The 18,158-nt window shown below is 42.1% G+C and overlaps 1 protein-coding gene across 4 annotated transcripts in view; it reads right to left on the bottom strand.

Moving 5' to 3' along the window:
* UBA6 (ubiquitin like modifier activating enzyme 6) overlaps positions 1–18,158 on the bottom strand; it is a 152,625-nt gene that overhangs the window by 8,087 nt on the left and 126,380 nt on the right. For all 4 annotated transcript variants that reach the window (XM_069743113.1, XM_069743115.1, XM_069743116.1 and 1 more), the window contains 6 exons: positions 16,529–16,598; positions 10,986–11,057; positions 6,735–6,852; positions 5,705–5,898; positions 4,777–4,904; positions 987–1,074 (listed from right to left, as the gene is read on the bottom strand). In XM_069743113.1, the coding sequence (XP_069599214.1) occupies positions 987–1,074; positions 4,777–4,904; positions 5,705–5,898; positions 6,735–6,852; positions 10,986–11,057; positions 16,529–16,598 (670 nt within the window). The remainder of the gene's footprint in view (positions 1–986; positions 1,075–4,776; positions 4,905–5,704; positions 5,899–6,734; positions 6,853–10,985; positions 11,058–16,528; positions 16,599–18,158) is intronic.

Raw genomic sequence — 18,158 nt, 5'->3', positions numbered from 1 at the left:
CTCTGGCACTGGTTTCAGGACGTAATCTTTAATTGCATGCCCTTCAGTGTTCAGTAGTGAACACTGTGTGTGTGCTAACAGAGCAAGAAGAAACTAAGGAGCTGGTTGTAATCAGAATACAGCTCCCTGCCCAAGAATGTGGTGTCTGAGAATCTGCTCGGGGCCTGATAAAAGGTCATCGAGGGCCGTAAATGGCCTGGGGCCTGAGGTTCCTCACCCCTGTGCTATAATATTCTGCACTATATGCTGAAATAAACAGGTCACAGGTTGAAGTGAACTAAAGAATAATGTAAGAAAAAAAAAACTTATTTTTTTTTTTTTTTTGTAATTCAAACCTTTTCCACATTAAAAATAAAGGAAAATAAAAAAAAAACAAAACAAAAAACATTTTGTATCACCATATTTGTAAAAGGCCAATCAAAACATGGAATTAGCCACTATACTAAATCACTGTAAAAAGAAAAGAAATGAAAAACACCAGAACCGAGAATTGTTTCGGAAAATGGTGACACAAAGCAAAACACTATTTACAAAATTCTGAATTTTTCGATCACTTAAAATTAAAAAATGTATATATGTTTGTTATCGTTGTAATCGTACTGACCTGGACAAGGCCCTTTCCAGGTTATTTTTACCATACAACGAACTCCGCAAAAACAAACCCCTAAAACAATGGTAGAATTGCTTTTTTTTTTTTTTTTCACCATTTCATCCCATATTTTTCATGTCAAAATGAATATTATTATTATTCAAAACTACAACTTGCCCAGCAGATAAGCCCTCATACATTTATATTAATACAATAAAATAAAGTGACGGCTCTTGGAAGAAGGTGAGGGAAAAATAAATAATGAATTCACTGGTCCTTAAAGGGTTAAAAGGTAGTTCAACTTTTTTATTCCACAGCAATTTCACTTTAATTACATACATTTCTACAGTTTTAACTAACGCAAGCTATGCTAATGTATCAAAGGACATAATCTTACTTTGACAGCGTTAATGAAGTCCAAAAGCGTAAACTCTTCCTTGCCGTATATTGTCCATCTGTCCCAGATTGTAAAGGAAATGCCATTTCTGGAAGACCGAAAACAATCAACTTATTAATCAGAACCTTTACATCAGGAGTGGGGAATCTATTTTCTGCCAAGGGCCATTTGGATATTGATACCATCCTTCAGGGGCCGAACAAACTCCACCCACAAAGTACATTGTAACTTTACGTCCGAACACCAGTGACAATCTTTCATTGCATGCCCTTCAGTGTTCAGTAGTGAACACTGCGTGTGTGTGGGCCATCATATGGTGGCAATCAGAATACACCTCCCTGCCCAAGAATGCGGTCCCTGAGAATCTGCTCGGGGGCCTGATAAAAAGGTCATCGAGGTCCATAAATGGCCCAGGGGCCTGAGGTTCCACACTCCTGCTTTACATGGACATTCTCCCATTACAGACCAAACTTCTAAAACAGTTTTGGCTAAACGTGGAAGATCATTTCATAATAACATATAACTATTCTAGTCCTTTTTTCAGATTTGGTCAGTGTCCCGTAGTGTCTACAGATGTTCTTTGAATCCCTAAGGCCATGAACTAGTTATAAATGGTTCCATTAATGCCTTATGAAGCACCTATTTACTACCTTTTTTACTTTCAAAGGGAATCTGTCAAAAGGATTTCGCTATAGAACCTGAGAGCAGTTTGATGTAGAGGCAGAGAGCCCAATTCCAGCTATGCATCACTTACTGGACTGTTTGGTGCAGTTTTGATGAAGTCCCTGCTTTCTCTGCTGTAGATGTAGCAGAGGTCAGAATGTGGAGCTGTGTATAATCCTGCCCACACCACTGACTGGCACTTCCATGGGTACACAATACATTGTCAGCAAGCTGCCAGCCAGTGGTGGGGGCGGGGTTACACAGAATAGACTGACTGCCCGGCACTAGACACCTAGTCCAGCAGTAATAATCTCTTACTGATAAAACACTGATTCTATTGAAATTAAAGCAAGCTGCTGAGCATGTTCAATTGTAGCCTTGTATGACGTCAGATTGGTGAAAAGTGGCAAATAAAAGGAGGCTATGTCAGATACATAAATAAATATAAAAAAAAACTACAGCTGGATCCAAAAGTAGTGGTGGTAAGCATTCCCTAATATATATAAAAAAAAGACTAGTTCAGATGGATAAAGAAGGGAAAAAACTGGATGACAGACCAGCATATCTAGGGAAAAAACTGGATGACAGACCAGCATATCTAAGGAAAAAACTGGATGGCAGACCAGCATATCTAGGGAAAAAACTGGATGACAGACCAGCATATCTAGGAAAAAAACTGGAAAAAGAATAGCAGGAAAAAAATGGTAACTGAGAATCTCTTTAAAGAGAAAACACACAGACACCAAAACTGATACATTTTTGGAAGAAGCAAAGAGAAGATCTTATTCCAAAGTTGTAAAGAGAAAACTCCATGGCACCATGAAAAGACAAATTTTGTTGTCCACTTTCAGATGTGAAATCTAAGAAAGCAGCATCGCAGAAAGAGAAAGAACGGGATGCTCCACTGCCAATATGGTAAAGGCGGACACTGACACCACACCTTGATGGATCAAGTGGGCAACAGTATCAGCGATGGCCGACTAGATAAGGGTGTGACGCCTCACCTACAAGATAATCTGCATCACACACTTACTCTGCCCATGAAGGGGGACAGTAGCTGCCTACACACCAATCTCTGTAGTACATGCTGTGTAACAGAGGTGGATTAATGTCCACTGCTCAATGCAACTGGGAGGAAACGTAAAAACTGGACTCCATGAAATACAAAAAAAAAAAAAAAAAAGCGTGTCCTCTGTTTTCCGAGTGCCATCAGTAGGGTGGAGTCTTACTCTATACTCTGTTGGCATAAGGAGAAGGGAGCAAAGAAATAAAAGTGGAAAAATAAGGATTGGATTTTTTTGTAATTGCTTTAAAGGGAACCTGTCACCCCCAAAATCGAAGGTGAGCTAAGCCCACCGGCATCAGGGGCTTATCTACAGCATTCTGTAATGCTGTAGATAAGCCCCTGATGTATCCTGAAAGATCAGAAAAACAGGTTAGATTATACTCACCCAGGGGCGGTTCCGCTGCGGTCCGGTCCGATCGGTGTCGCGGTCCGGGGCCTCCCATCTTCTTATGATTATGTCCTCTTCTTGTCTTCACGCTGCGGCTCCAGCGCAGGCGTAATTTGTCTGACCTGTTGAGGACAGAGCAAAATACTTCAGTGCGCAGGTGGCGGGATAGGTCAGAGAGGCCTGGCGCCTGCGCACTGCAGTACTTTGCTCTGCCCTCAACAGGTCAGACAAATTACGCCTGTGCCGGAGCCGCAGCGTGAAGACAAGAAGAGGACATCATCGTAAGAAGATGGGAGGCCCCGGTCCGCGACGCCCATCGGACCGGACCGCCTGCCCAGGTGAGTATAATCGAACCTCTTTTTCTCATCTTTCAGGTTACATCGGGGGCTTATCTACAGAATTCCAGAATGCTGTAGATAAGCCTCTGATGCCGGTGGGCTTAGCTCATCTTCCATTTTGGGGGTGACAGGTTCCCTTTAAAGTCCCTTTCTTGTTGAATACAATGGGGGACACAAGACAAAAAAATAAGTGTTGGCTATATACACTATCCTTAGATACCGGGTAGATCAATTTAGTGCCAAAAGCAGTAGAGTAACTCGAAAGACATGAAAAATTCTAAAAACAAGAAAACAAAGACAGGAATCAACATGACTTGCACCCAGGGATGAAAAACCTATAGGCCACAGGCAACCAGAACTGTTCCAGAGCCAGGAACAGTGTGGGGGTTATGTCCCCAACGTGATTTTATGGTAAGTACAATGAAACATCTCAGAGCAGTCCCAACGGGTGGGAAAAAGCAACAGGTGCCCATGTGAGCCGTCAAGCAGACAGTGGTCTGCAGCACACTAGCCCCCGAATGTGATAGTCTTAAGAGGCGAATCAGAAGTTGAAAAAAGTCCCCGCTGGTTAGGGATAAAGTGACTCTTAGAAAAAAACAACACCCTTGTGGTCACCAAAACTCCAATGTGATCGCATGTATAGGGTACAGGTAAAGATCACAATGCAGGTTAGGCCTCCATTAAAAGTGATTGTGAACTGGAGGTAGTGGGCCATTTGCAGACTAAAGTGGCCGGAGAAAGAAGAATATATAGTGCAGATAAGAAGGCCACAATGATGACAGGGCCCTAATTAGTTTTGTGGTCATGAGGCCAGCGAATTTTGCCATGTTTGCATAATTCCATTTTCCCATCCCATGTTCTTTCTTTTCGCATAGGCTGGCATGGAAGATACATAGTGTCCCCCCCCACCCATCAGCGACTAGCAATCTTGTGATAGCATACAGAATATGGGGGGGCATACCCATTGTGAACCCATGGCTGGCAGAAAACAGAAGCTAGACTGTTCTGCTCCTCGGCCTTATAGAAGAGAGTAACAGTCCGAGGATTCAGCACCATGTGCCCTACCCACTTAGGGACAATTAGGGAGGCCATGTTGTCCCAGTTTCCCACTTAGAAGCAAAGAAAGAAAAAATAACAGCAAACAATAACTTATTTTATACATCTGACCAATGTTCACAGCAGAAAACATTGTTTAACATGGTTGTAAAATTTCTACCAGTGCTCGTTTATGGTTTGCTGCAACTGGTCACATAATTGGAAAACTCAAACCATGGGAAGGGAAGGCTTTACACAAGAATGAGGAAACGGATAAAAGGCCTCATCTGGGCAGGGTACCTGATCGGGGTCCTTTTTACTTCTGCAGTCTCCGTGAATACTATTATTGGAATTGCTAGATTAAAGAAGCAGTTCTTGTAAGCTTCAAATGGATGTCCTCCAACAACTTTAATCAACTCCAGTGCAACCTGCAAAAGTAAAGGGAAACCCAAGCTTGAAGAGGGGCACAATTCCCCAAATATTTACAAGAAAAAAGGACCACAACAATGAAACGACGTGGCGCTAACTTTAGGCTATGTGCACACGTAAGAAAAGAGGTGCAGAATTTTCTGCACAAAATCAGCATCTCCTGGCAGAATCCGCAGCTGCAGATTTGCTGCGGTTTTTATGCAGTTTTAGTGCGTTTTTTTGTGCGGAATTTCTGCAGTTTTTGCCACTGCGGATTTCTATTAATGGAGGGGTGCAGAAACGCTGCAGATCCGCACAAAAGAAGTGACATGCACTTCTTTGAAATCTGCAGCATTTATGCGCTGATTTTTCTGCACCATGTGCACAGCTTTTTTTTCACATTGATTTGCATTGTACTGTAAGTCACAGTGCAGATCTGCGTTTCTGCGCGGAAAAAAACGCTGCAGAACTGCACTAAATCTGCATCGTGTGCACACAACCTTAATGGGCAAATCGGCAAATGTCCGACATGTGGTGCACTTAAGGACCACCGTGTTCCATATGCAATTAATTTCTGTAGCAATTCTGCAATATTTCCTGCATGGGAAAAATTGACATGATGCAGGAAAATATATGCAGAAAAAAAAGTGTTCAAATAACCTTGATATTAATTTCAATAGGTAAAGGCATCTATAGTGAAGTGAATTCATTACATGGATATTGATACAAAATCCAAATAAATAATGACTATTCTGGGCATAGGTACAATTTAAAGGCTAGAAGAGAGAACACAAAACATATGGTTCAGATTTCCACTAACCAGGCCAGACACGGCTGCCGTAGCTGTAGCTATGGCTGGGATAATCTTCCCTGCAATACGCTTGGTCTTTAGTCTGTCGGCTGGTTCAATGCTATACATTTTTGCTCTCAAATTGGAAGCTGCTGTGATAAAGTTGATATGTTCATTGCGGTCATCATCCTTTTCAAATGATAACATCTTCATTTGAAGATCCTCTACCGGGAAAAAAAAAAAGATTGTAAAAGGAAAGCAAGAAAAGTCATGAGCTATATATAGAGAGTTTAGTAATTAATGGGGTTGTCCGCCCTTGGGGTACAAGTCTGTAGTCACTGTAGAATCTTCACAGCATGTGCACTTTGAGGATTTTCCGATGCTGGGAGTGGGCAGTCATGCGACAACAAATATTGCGATTTGCATACTTCCGGCCACATTCCGACTACACGTGTCTGGCCTTGATCAATGCACTTTCATTGAGCGAGGCCGATAATGTCTAGTCGGCACGTGGCCACGTGTACACAAATAGTATCATGAGAGCAAGCACGAAGTGAGGATTCAGATATCTGCACTCACAGAGTGACTGCAGACTTGTACCCCAAGGCCAGAAAACCCCTTTATAGGGTTGATGCAAGTTTGAAAGCTATAAGGGATAAACTTATTGATCGCTAGGGGTCTGACGGCTGGGACCCACACCGCTCTAGAGAATCGGGGCTTTGAAAAGCCCTGTACGAATACAAATAGAGCAGTGGTCAATCATAACAGGACTGCCAGAGATAGCGGAGTGTGGTGTTTGGCTGGTCTTCATCACACCCATAAGAATGGAGAAGTAGGGCACATGATTGACAGCCGCCTTATTCACATGAATATCATCAGAGCAACGGTAACTGGGATTGGTGGTGGTCCCAGCTGGCACACCCCTAACAATTGGGATATTGACTCCTATGATAGGGGATAACTTTCAATGCCTTTAATCAAAATTCAGAAATACCTGATGATCTGTGACAAGAGCGGTTTGTAGGATATAGTCAAAATCTAAGTTTTATTTAGAACTGACCTTGTGAGGCTCGGCCCTCTGCAATGACTCTTTCTAACTGCAGGACAGCTAGCCTCTCATCTTCACTGCTTACTGGCATTTGGTCAGGCTTTTTCGCATTTTCATCTGTTTCTACAATCTAAGGGGGAAAAAAAAACCCACAATAAAAAAAGGTTTCCAATTGTTAAAAAACAAAATGTATTAACAACAAATCTAATAAACTTATAGAATATTACGTAACAGATTCTAAAAGGTCAGCATAAACTGCAAAAAACCTATCAATTTAAATGTACAAACTACAAAGTACTTCCAGCCGTTACAAAATGGGTAAAAGTAGAAAATTGTGAACAAAAACAAAAGAAAAAAACAAAAAAACAAGAAAACACAATTACGGTATTATTGCTGCCTGTGTTTAAACACCTTCCAGCAACAGGACATAACTGTGCGTCCGGACCAAGAATATTACAGCAATCAGACAGTTTAGTCACCGGTATAGCCATAGAAGATGGCCTCAGTGTCTCCCATATGTATATCTCAGCATGTCAGATTGTGGCGTAGGAGGGGTCTAGTAGGCTTCCTGTCAAACATTGATAAGTAGTAAATTGTACTATCACTGCAATCAAAGGACTGCAAGTTTAAGTCCCGTCATGGAACTAGAAAGAGGTGCAAAAAATACAATACAATACAAAGTGTAAAAAAAACAAAACTCTAGAAATTTAACAAACTTTTAATACAAGAATGTTTTTTTCAATAAAAAAAAAAATCCTTGTAAAAACGCCATATCTTTAGTACTGCAGCATTTATAATAACCCACAACATAAGACTACAATGGCATGTTAAATTTTGGGCACCCCTGGTTAAAATTACTGCTGTTGTGAACAGTTAAGCAAGTTGAAGATGAAATGATCTCTAAAAGATCTAAAGTTAAAGATGACATTTCCTTTGTTTCAGGCGAAAACACATATACCGTATATACTCATGCATAAGCTGACCCGAGTATAAAGCCGAGGCACCTAATTTTGCCTCGAAAAACTGGGAAAACTTATTGAGTCGAGTATAAGCCAAGCGTGCATCATCCGCTAATCCCCATCCTTGCAAGCATGGGCTCCTTATTGCCATCCTTGTATGCATGGTATATGTATATGTATATGTATGTATGTATGTATGTATGTATATATATGTGTGTGTGTGTGCGTGCGTGCGTGACACATTCATACACACACACACACACAAACAAACAAGCAAAAAAATATCCTACTTACCTTCCCTGCGTACCCTCGCAGCATCTCGTTCCGATTTCCAGCAGCTCATGCGGCCGTGCGATCATGTGTCCCCGCTTATTAATGTAATGAATATTCACCTCTCTCCAGTCTATAGGAGTGGAGAGAGGTGAATATTCATTACCTTAATGAGCGCGCACCCTTGAGAACCCGACAGCTGCTGAAAGCCGGCGGCTGCAACTGTGCACACGCTATAAGAAAAATTAATATTCATTGCCAATGCAGTGATTATTCATTTTTTTATCAGCTGGCACAGTTACAGTCACAGCCGCCGGCTCCTGCCTCCTGTGACCCGCTGCTCCCCCTCCCCCGCATTAAGCTGGAACAATGACTCGTGTATAAGCAGAGGGGCATTTTGAACACAAAAAAAAAATGTGCTGAAAAACGTGGCTTACACGCGAGTATATAAGCTATATCTTTTTATTTTTCATATTTTTAAAATTACAAAAAGGAAAGTGGGCTGATGCAAAAGCTTGGGCACCTTTGGAGATGTGCGTGCTCAGATAGACTCCATTTAAAATTGTCACCCCCAAAATCGTATATGAGCTACGGCCACCGGCATCAGGGGCTTATCTACAGCATTCTGTAATGCTGTAGCTAAGCCCCCGATGTAACCTGAAAGATGAGAAATAAAGGTTATATTATACTCACCCAGGGGCGGTTCAGTCCGATGGGCATCGCCGGTCTGGGTCCAGCGCCTCCCATCTTCATATGATGACGTCTTCTTGTCTTCCTGCCGCGGCTCCGGCGTACTTTGTCTGCCCTGTTGAGGGCAGAGCAAAGTACTGCAGTGCGCAGGCGCCGGGAAAGGTCAGAGAGGCACAGCGCCTGCGCACTGCAGTACTTTGCTCTGCCCTCAACAGGGCAGACAAAGTTTGCCAGAGCCGGAACAAGAAGACAAGAGGACGTCATCGTATGAAGATGGGAGGCGGACCGCGACACCCATCGGACCGAGACTGCCCCTGGGTGAGTATAATATAACCTTTATTTCTCATCTTTCAGGATACATCGGAGGCTTATCCACAGCATTCCAGAATGCTGTAGATAAGCCCCTGATGCCGGTGGCCACAGCCCATATACGATTTTGCGGGTGACAGACTCCCTTTAACCAATGTTTCAGACCTTAATTAGCCTGTTAGGGTTATGGCTTGTTCACCATCATCACTAGGAAAGTCCAGGTGATGCAAATTTCCCAGCTTTATAAAAACACAGCCTCCTGTAATCTTGTGCCAAAAAACAGCAAATATGGGTTCTTCTAAGCAGCTGCCTAGCACTCTGAAAATAGAAATGGTGGAGAAGCAAAGCAAGAGGAGGCTATAAGCAGATTGTAAAAACTTTGCTAGTTACCTTTTCCTCAGTTAGAAATGTAATTAAGAAATGACAGTTAATAGGAACAATGAAGGTCAAAATGAGGTCTGTAAGACCAAGCAAAATTTCATTGAGGGCTGCTTGTAGGATTGCTAGAGAAGAAATCAGAACTGGCAAATCTGACTTAACCGGAAAAAAAAAACACCTCCAGAAACATTTAGCAGACTCTCAAATAGCAGACACAAATATGGCCTTCATGGAAGAGTCATCAGAAGAAAACCTATCCTGTATCCTCACCATAAAATTCAGTATGAGAAGTTTACAAAAGAATATCTAAACAAGCTTGATGCATTTCGGAAACAAGTCCTGTGGACTGATGAGGTTAAGATATAACTCTTTGGCCACAATGATCAAGAGGTATGTGTGGAGAAAAAAAGGGCACAGAATTTCAGGAAAATAACATCTTGCCAACCATTAAGCATGGAGGTGGATCAATCATGCTTCGGGGTTCTGTTGCAGCCAATGGCACGAGGAACCTTTCACGGGTAGGAGGGAAGAATGGATACAATGAAATGTCAAAAAAATTCTTGATGCAACATTACACCTGTAAAAAAGCTGAAGTTGAAAAGAGGATGGCTCCAACAAATGGATAATGATCCTAAATACATGTCATAACCCACAATAGACTACCTGAAAAGGTGCAAGCTGAAGGTTTTACAATGGCCCTCACAGTCCCCTGATCTGAACATTATTGAAAATTAATTGTTTAGTTCATGCCTTGTACCAGAAAAAAAAGTAAAGGCAATTGTGTGTGCAAAAGTAGCAAATAAACTATTTATATATAATACGGACCCACATAAAAATAACCATGAACAATTTTTCTTTTAATAAAACAAAATAATAATCTAAAATTGCAGTTTGTTTATTTTGCCTTCCAAAGAGTGTAATAAGTGAATAAACAGTCGCATGTACCACACAATGGTACCAAAGAAAACAAGCAATTGTCAGCTAATAAATAAGCTCGCCTCTCACACAATTCTGCCAACTGAAAAAAAAAAATCAACTACCGTATTTTAAAGTGGCCAAATTCCTAGAACCATAAGTTTTACCGAACATATTTATTATACAAAATAAATAAATAAAAAAAAAAACTGTAAAAGCTTGATATGACCATAAGCGTACTAACCTAACCTTTATGCAGTAGGGCAAATCACATAAAATAGCATAGCATAAATTGTAAAATGTCAAAGACACCAGGAGCAGAATTGCTGTTTGATTTATATTTCTCCCCATAAAGAGACAATAGGTTTGTTATAAGTTATATGTACCCCAAAACAACTGACAAAAAAAAAAAAAATTGTTCAACATAAAAAAAAAAGGTACCAGTGGAAAACATAATACCACATCTAAATATACATTCACAGATCAAGGAAAAAAAAAATGTAAAAAAAATTGCAGAGAATACAGTGGTCTCACAGTACCAATAATACCTGCTGACATGTCAGAAGGACCCCCAATACCTACAAGGGCACAGGATTATAGTCCTTCATGAAGCTTTGTACAGTTTTCCTCACCAGGACTGTAAAGACCATTATACTTTTACACATCTTTATGTTGCTGAGAAAGTAATGCCATTGGAGTGTTAGTGATGTGCATGTAACCTAGGCGGACTGAACGCACGTACCTTATTGGATGGGGTAAACTCTTTGATGTTCACTTCTGAAATGATTTTCTTTATCATATCTAGAGACAAGTCCTGGAAGAATATGAATGGTAAAGAAAGCATTTGCTCAGTGTAAAACAAGTGATCAATACAGGACAATGTTACAGGGAATATAAATAATGCACAAAGCACCATTACACCAGCCCTGACAAAGGTTATAATAACCCTGCTCCCCAGTCACTAAGGCAAAGTTCACATTTGCGTATATGTGCGCAGCTTATTATCAGCATACACAGAGTTTTTTATCCGCATCAGCTTACGCATGACGGCAAAAAAAACGATGCGTGTGCATGCGTTTTTTGCCTACGTTTGCGCTTTTTATGCACATGCGTTTGTTATTTCCAGGAAGCCGTGTCTCAATTAGTTCCTGGACATGCGCAGTCCGAAGTACGCAAGCGCGTAGAACGCGTGTGTGCGCAAGGACATGCATACGCATGCGTTCCCATAGACATTAATGCATTTTTTTAACGCACTCATTGGCATGTGCATGCCTGCGCATATTTGACGGATTTTTGACGTCTCTAAAAATGCAACATGTTGCGTTTGCGAGACTCCACCGCACACCTCAAAACGAAGCATGCGTACGCATCCGCAAGGGAATGCATGTCTATGCGTACATCATGTTAACCCCTTCACGACCTTGCCCTTTTCCGTTCTCGTTTTTCGCTCCCCTCCTTCCCAGAGCCATAACTTTTTTATTTTTCCGTCAATATGGCCATGTGAGGGCTTATTTTTTGCGGGACAAGTTGTACTTTTGAATGACATCATTGGTTTTAGCATGTCGTGTACTAGAAAACGGGAAAAAATTTTTAAGTGCGGTGAAATTGCAAAAGAAGGGCAATCCCACACTTGTTTTTTGTTTGGCTTTTCTGCTAGGTTCGCTAAATGCTAAAACTGACCTGCCATTTTGATTCTCCAGGTCATTACGAGTTCATAGACACCAAACATGTCTAGGTTACGTTTTATCTAAGTGGTAAAAAAAAATTCCAAAGTTTGCTAAAAAAAAACAAAACAAACAAAAAAAATGTTTCGCAATTTTCCAATACCCGTAGCGTCTCCATTTTTCATTTTTTTGACCGCCCGTTATTTCATTTTAATGCAATGTTGTGGCGAACAAAAAACGGTAATTCTGGTGTTTCAAATTTTTTTGCTCGCTAGGCTGTTTAGCGATCAGGTTGATTCTTTTTTTTAATTGATAGATCGGGCCATTCTGAACGTGGCGATACCAAATATGTTAAGGTTTTTTATTGTTTTATTTTAAATGGAGCGAAAGGGGGGTGATTTAATCTTTTTATTATTTTTTAAACTTTTTTTTTTTTACTTTTGCCATGCTTCAATAGCCTCCATGGGAGGCTAGAAGCTGGCACAACTCGATCGGCTCTGCTACATTGGAGCGATGCATAGATCGCTCTTATGTAGCTGAATTACAGGCTTGCTATGAGCGCCGACCACAGGGTGGCGCTCACAGAAAGCCGACATCAGCAACCATAGAGATCTCAAGGAGACCTCTGGTTGCTATGCCGACGCATCGCTGACCCCCGATCATGTGACGGGGGTCGGTGATGTGTGCATTTCCGGCCGCACGGCCGGAAGCGCCGGTTAAATGCCCCTGTCATCATTTGACAGCGGCATTTAACTAGTTAATAGCGGTGGGTGAATCGCGATTTCACCCGCCGCTATTGCGGGCACATGTCAGCTGTTCAAAACAGCTGACATATCCAGGCTTTGAGGTGGGCTCCGTGCCGGAGCCCACATCAAAGCAGGGGATCCAACCTCTGCCATAATAGTACGGCGGAGGTCGGTAAGGGGTTAAAGATAGGTACGCATGACACATGCGGATCAATGCGGATGAAACGCAGGGCGCACAGACGCAAATGTGAAACCAACCTAACAGATGGACTCGATAGGATAGATCGATTGACTAGACAGACACACTAGATAGATAGATGAGTTACAGAGATAGATTGACGAATGGATAGATAGAAAGAAACAAACAAATGTGTTTGCAGCAGAATGTACAACAGTAACATCTGTGAGCTCAGCTGAATGGAGTGTCGCCCACTCATGCGAGAAGCCACGCCCACATGTCAGTTTGCAAAGCTCAGAATTTAGGGAGATTTTCATGTGACAGCAGAGGAAGCCAGGAGCTTCTGATCCAGAGATCATGCGACCATTAGAGCAGCTCAGACTATGGAAGGATTTGGCAGAGCAAGGTATATGATGACGTGCCAACACCTTAAGCCCAGTATGTTAATAGGACATAAAGGGAACCTGTCACCAGTATTTTGCCACCTAATCTCAGAGCAGCATCATGTAGAGAAAAAGATCCCGATTCCAGTGATAAGTTACTTACTAGGCTACTTAGCGTAGTTTTGATAAAATCACTGTTTTACTCAGAGGGAGATCATCACTACAGGACTAGCAAACCTGCTACTAAGTGATGCTCTATATTCATAAGCTCGGTATAACCTCACCCCCGCCACTGATTGGCAGGTTTCGGTGTACACTTGGCATAGGGAGAAAGCTGTCAATCTGTGGTGTGGGTGTTGATATAAAGAACTCAGCAGAGAAAAACCGTGATTTTACCCTAACTGGACCAAGCAGCCTAGTAAGGGATACACTGCCGGTATCAGAATTTGTGCCTATATCATGGTGCTCACAGGTGTGAGAACAAAAAAACAGGTGACCGATTCCCTTTAAAGGGGAATCTCCAAGAAGTGTAATAAAATTAATACATTAGATAAATAATACATATTTAAATACAATCTATTTGTATATGCAAATTGCCTCTTCTGAGAAAAAGAGGACTTGAACTCTATAGCGCCACCTGTTGGAAGTAGCGATCCTACAAGTCACAATCAACCCTTTAACGAGTCGTGTAATATGACTTAGGATAAAAGCCAAATCAATATCTCAATTCGCAGACACGGTCTTTCGGGCTGTTGGCCCTCGTCAGTGCAAAGCATGAGAACTGATTTGGCTAGGTGAGAGGCTCTGGACTGGGGTCTAAGGGGTATCGTTTCTCCTTATGGAGAGTGACATACCAGCTCTGGCTTGTCAAGGTAAGGAGGCTTATTCGCCGTGCAATGCTCCTCTGGGAAATATAATATGCAAATTGCCTCTTCTGAGAAAAAGAGAAAAATGTATTTGTATAAATACATTTATTTAGCTAAAAGGTTTTCTTCATCTACGGCACTATGTCAGGATTGTAACCATGGCGACTGCCAGGACACGCAGTAGGACAGATGCACTAAAACGGACAGGCTGGCAGACGGAATCCCTGTATGCTCTGTCGGACATCATTTTCAGCTGTATCCGCCTATCTGAAGCAGGAACCAAGATATGGTCGATCGTATTTTGGTGCCTTCATCCGTAAAAGTAAAAGTCCAGAAAAACAAGATTGCCCACGTGTCATTATGCTGCCTGCTTGCTACTTATCCAAACAGTTCAGAATTGCACAGATCAAGTTCAGCCAGGAGACTGGATTCAGGGTTAATTAAGAAAAAAAGCACTAATTAACAGGAGAGTGCAAGTAAAGTATGAATGGCGAGTATTCGGCGGCGTGAGAACGCGCACAAAGGTTTCATGCTCTGTTAGAACAGTGTGGCCTTTCATTTAACAGACGGAATCTGCATTCTTCTATCATCACCTGCATCACCTTCCATTTTTTTGTATTTTCATTTTTCACTTTTCAGGCCACATTGCTGTACGAGAGCTTGCTTTTTTTTTTTTCTTTTTGCGGGACAAGTTGTAGTTTTCAATGACAACATTCCTTTTTATGTACAGGAAGACGGGAAAAGAAAAATTCTAATGGCGGTAAAATGTAATTTCATCATTGATTTTATGGTTCTGATTTTATATCATACACGGTGTAGTAAAAATGATCCGGCAGTATAGGTCTAGGGTTTTTTTTTCAAGTGGTGAAAGGTTATTTTTTTTGCTAGTGTTGTCATGTTCCAAGACCCATAGTGATTTAATTTTTTGGTTTATGAGGAGCGAGCGGGTATATTCATTGATACCATTTTAGGGTAGACCCGATGCTTTGACTAGTTTTATAATCTAACTAGATGGCAGCCCGATTCTAAAGAATCGGGAGTCTAGAATCCATATATACTTGAAATTCGGCAGGAGCTTGAAGAGCAACGTCACTGGGCCCGCCTCCACGCAGTAGAAACTTGCTGTGAGGTAAAAATTCAAAAATCACACCAAAATGGCGGGCGGAGTGTGTCACAGTACGGCACGTTTCTGATTGGTCGCTCGCAGCAGGCGGCAACCAATCAGACACTGGACACTGTTGACGTCACTTATCTCCGGACATTAGCTCCGGACATTAGCTCCGGACAAAGCCACGGAAGTTGGCACAAATTGCAGGAAGTAGTATTCTAGGCAATTATATATTAGATATGTCTGTAAAAGTCCGATCTGATGATAAAACTGTATATTTTTTCCAATTTCTTTATTTTTAATAGGGGAAAAGGGGTGATTCATACTATGGAATTGCAGTATACAGTAAAAATTACACTCTCCTACAAAGGCCTGCCACAGGACTACTATCATGGCAGGCACGGGGGCCATGACAACCCATTGGCCCCACATGATTATGATGTTGGGTATCAATGCCTCCTCCTCCAGTTCACGCACTTTAAATTCTGCGGTCAGAGATCGACAGTTGCATTTAAGATGCTAACAGCAGCAGGTGGAGCTCAGCTCTGCTCACTGCTGTTGGAGGCAGATGATGGCTATGTAACGCAGCCATCATCTGCCGCCAGCAATGAAAAAGTCGTCTCCTATGCCTGCATCAAAGTCAGAAACCAGACATTGGAATAGCAGTACATTTAATGTCGGGAAGGGGTTAAAAGTAGCTACAAATTACGTTTTCAAAAGGGAGAACCTGCTTAAAACAATCTAATGATATGATGTACTTGTGAGGAAATCTGGCACAGATCTCAAAAATTAAACAACTATGCAACCATTAATGGAATTATCGAGGACTTTTTTTTTTACGGTGCACCTAAGAACCAACATGCAGATAATTGCCAACTACCTGACGGTTCTGCCCAGCTCCAATCTCTGTTTTCTCAGAGCGGTCCCGCTCCTGTGGCTTCCACTGACATCACGTTGACAGAGCAAATGCTTCTCCTTGGCTTTGTTCTGTTGATGGGTTGGGACTGTTGATGTCATGCTGACTGACAGCCGCCTGCCCGCTTTGTGACTGTGAGAAGCCAGCTGTTAATCAGCATGATGTCGGCAATCAGAGCCGGAGACCGAATAGCCCTAAAGCAATGGATCCAAAATGTCTTGCATCGATAATGAGTTTATTTATTAATGGCTGTAAGATGAGGGCATTACTCCAAAAGTGACACCGGCATCTCCTGTAAACTGAGCATCCACCATGGCTGACCGTGAGATGTGACTGAACAGTGACTGCTGCAACTACAACTTGAGCTATGGTACACACAATACAAATACACCAAGAGAACACCCATCTGCTTACTGTACTTTACCTTTTCAGTGAACTTGATGCTGTAAATTTCTGCAAATAGTTTGGCCGCACTGAGTATGAAGCTGATATGCCTAGACAAATGGCAAACACGCTGTGAGGACATTGTGTAAGTAGCACGCCTATATGGCAAGAAACACTATGGCCTTTTATCCAAGTACAGAATCAGAGTAAACTAAAGAACCACCGCACTAATATTATGCAAGTCCTCCTCGTACTGCCAAAACAGCGGAGACATGGACTCCGCAAGACGTCTGAAAGCATCCTGTGTAGTGATGAGCGAGTATACTCCTTGCTCGGGTGATCTCCGAGTATTTATGACTGCTCGGAGATTTAGTTTCCCTTGCTGCAGCTGCATGATTTACAGCTACTAGCCAGCCTGAGTATATGTGGGGGTTGCCTGGTTGCTAGGGAATCCCCACATGTAATCAAGCTGTTTAGTAGCCGCAAATTATCCAGCTGCAGCAAGGAAAACTAAATCTCCGAGCAGTCATAAATACTCGGAGATCACCCTACCGTACTCGGGAAAACCAGAGCAACGAGTACACTCGCTCATCACTAGTCCTGTGCCATCTGGTACAAAGTCATTACAGATGATGATCTTTTAAGCGCATGTTTCCCCAGCATATCCCGCAGATGCTCAATCAGGTTGATCCAGGGAATTTGGAGACTTAATGGGATTGTCCCAATAACAAAATACTTTTTAAATCAATAGACCTTGAAATAATATGTTCCACAATTGGATGTGTTGTTAGAAATGTGCCCCTGCTGTGTAAGGTGTAATGTCTGTGTCTGACTGTGCAGGAACATGGTCTGATCATACCACAGCTCCTGGGCGGGGGGAGCAAGAGAGTACACAGACATTACAGCAGGGGATTGCAGATTATTATTTTTGTGAGGTAAAACATTTTACTGCTCATTTATTTTTAGACAATGTTTTATCTCACAGAAATCAGCTGCCATCCCATTCTGTCCTGTCTGTATACTCTCTTTTCTCTTTTACTTCCTCCCCCGCCCAGGAGCTGTGGTATGATCAGACCATGTTTCTACAACGTCAAAAACAGCCATTACACAGCACGGGCACTTTTATAAGATCTCAGCACAGGAACATTTTTTTTTTGTTTAACACATCCAATAGTGAAACTTCTTATTATTCAAAGTGTTGATTAAAATTAACTTGCTCATGGGTAAACCTCCTTAAAGAACACCCTAAGGGCTCATTCCCACTTGCGATTCATTCAGAAGAGTGCAATCCGATAAAAAAAAAAAAAATCAGATTGCACTCATCCCATAAAAGTCTATGGGTGCGAGTGAAACATCGCATTGCAGTCAGATATCACCCAAGTTCAGTGCGATTCCTGCCAACACCGGCAGCAGACGAGATGGAGAAATTACTTCCTCCATCTCCTCCACAGCTGTGCTCTGATTCTCTCTGTGCGGGAGGCTCGGAGCACAGACGCATAACACTTGGCTCACGCTGGCAGCTGAGCAGGAGCCGAGGGTCATTAGCATATCGCATCCGATGCTCTCGCATGACAGAATCATCGTATGTCATACGCTAATGGCAAACCGGCCTAAGACTAATATCTGTCAAACCTGCCGATATTGATGGGTTCAGTCAATGGTCTAATGCA

The sequence above is a fragment of the Ranitomeya imitator genome, chromosome 1 (assembly GCF_032444005.1).
Source record: "Ranitomeya imitator isolate aRanImi1 chromosome 1, aRanImi1.pri, whole genome shotgun sequence".
NCBI classification, from domain to species: domain Eukaryota; kingdom Metazoa; phylum Chordata; class Amphibia; order Anura; family Dendrobatidae; genus Ranitomeya; species Ranitomeya imitator.
This window is presented reverse-complemented; position numbering and strand designations above follow the sequence as displayed.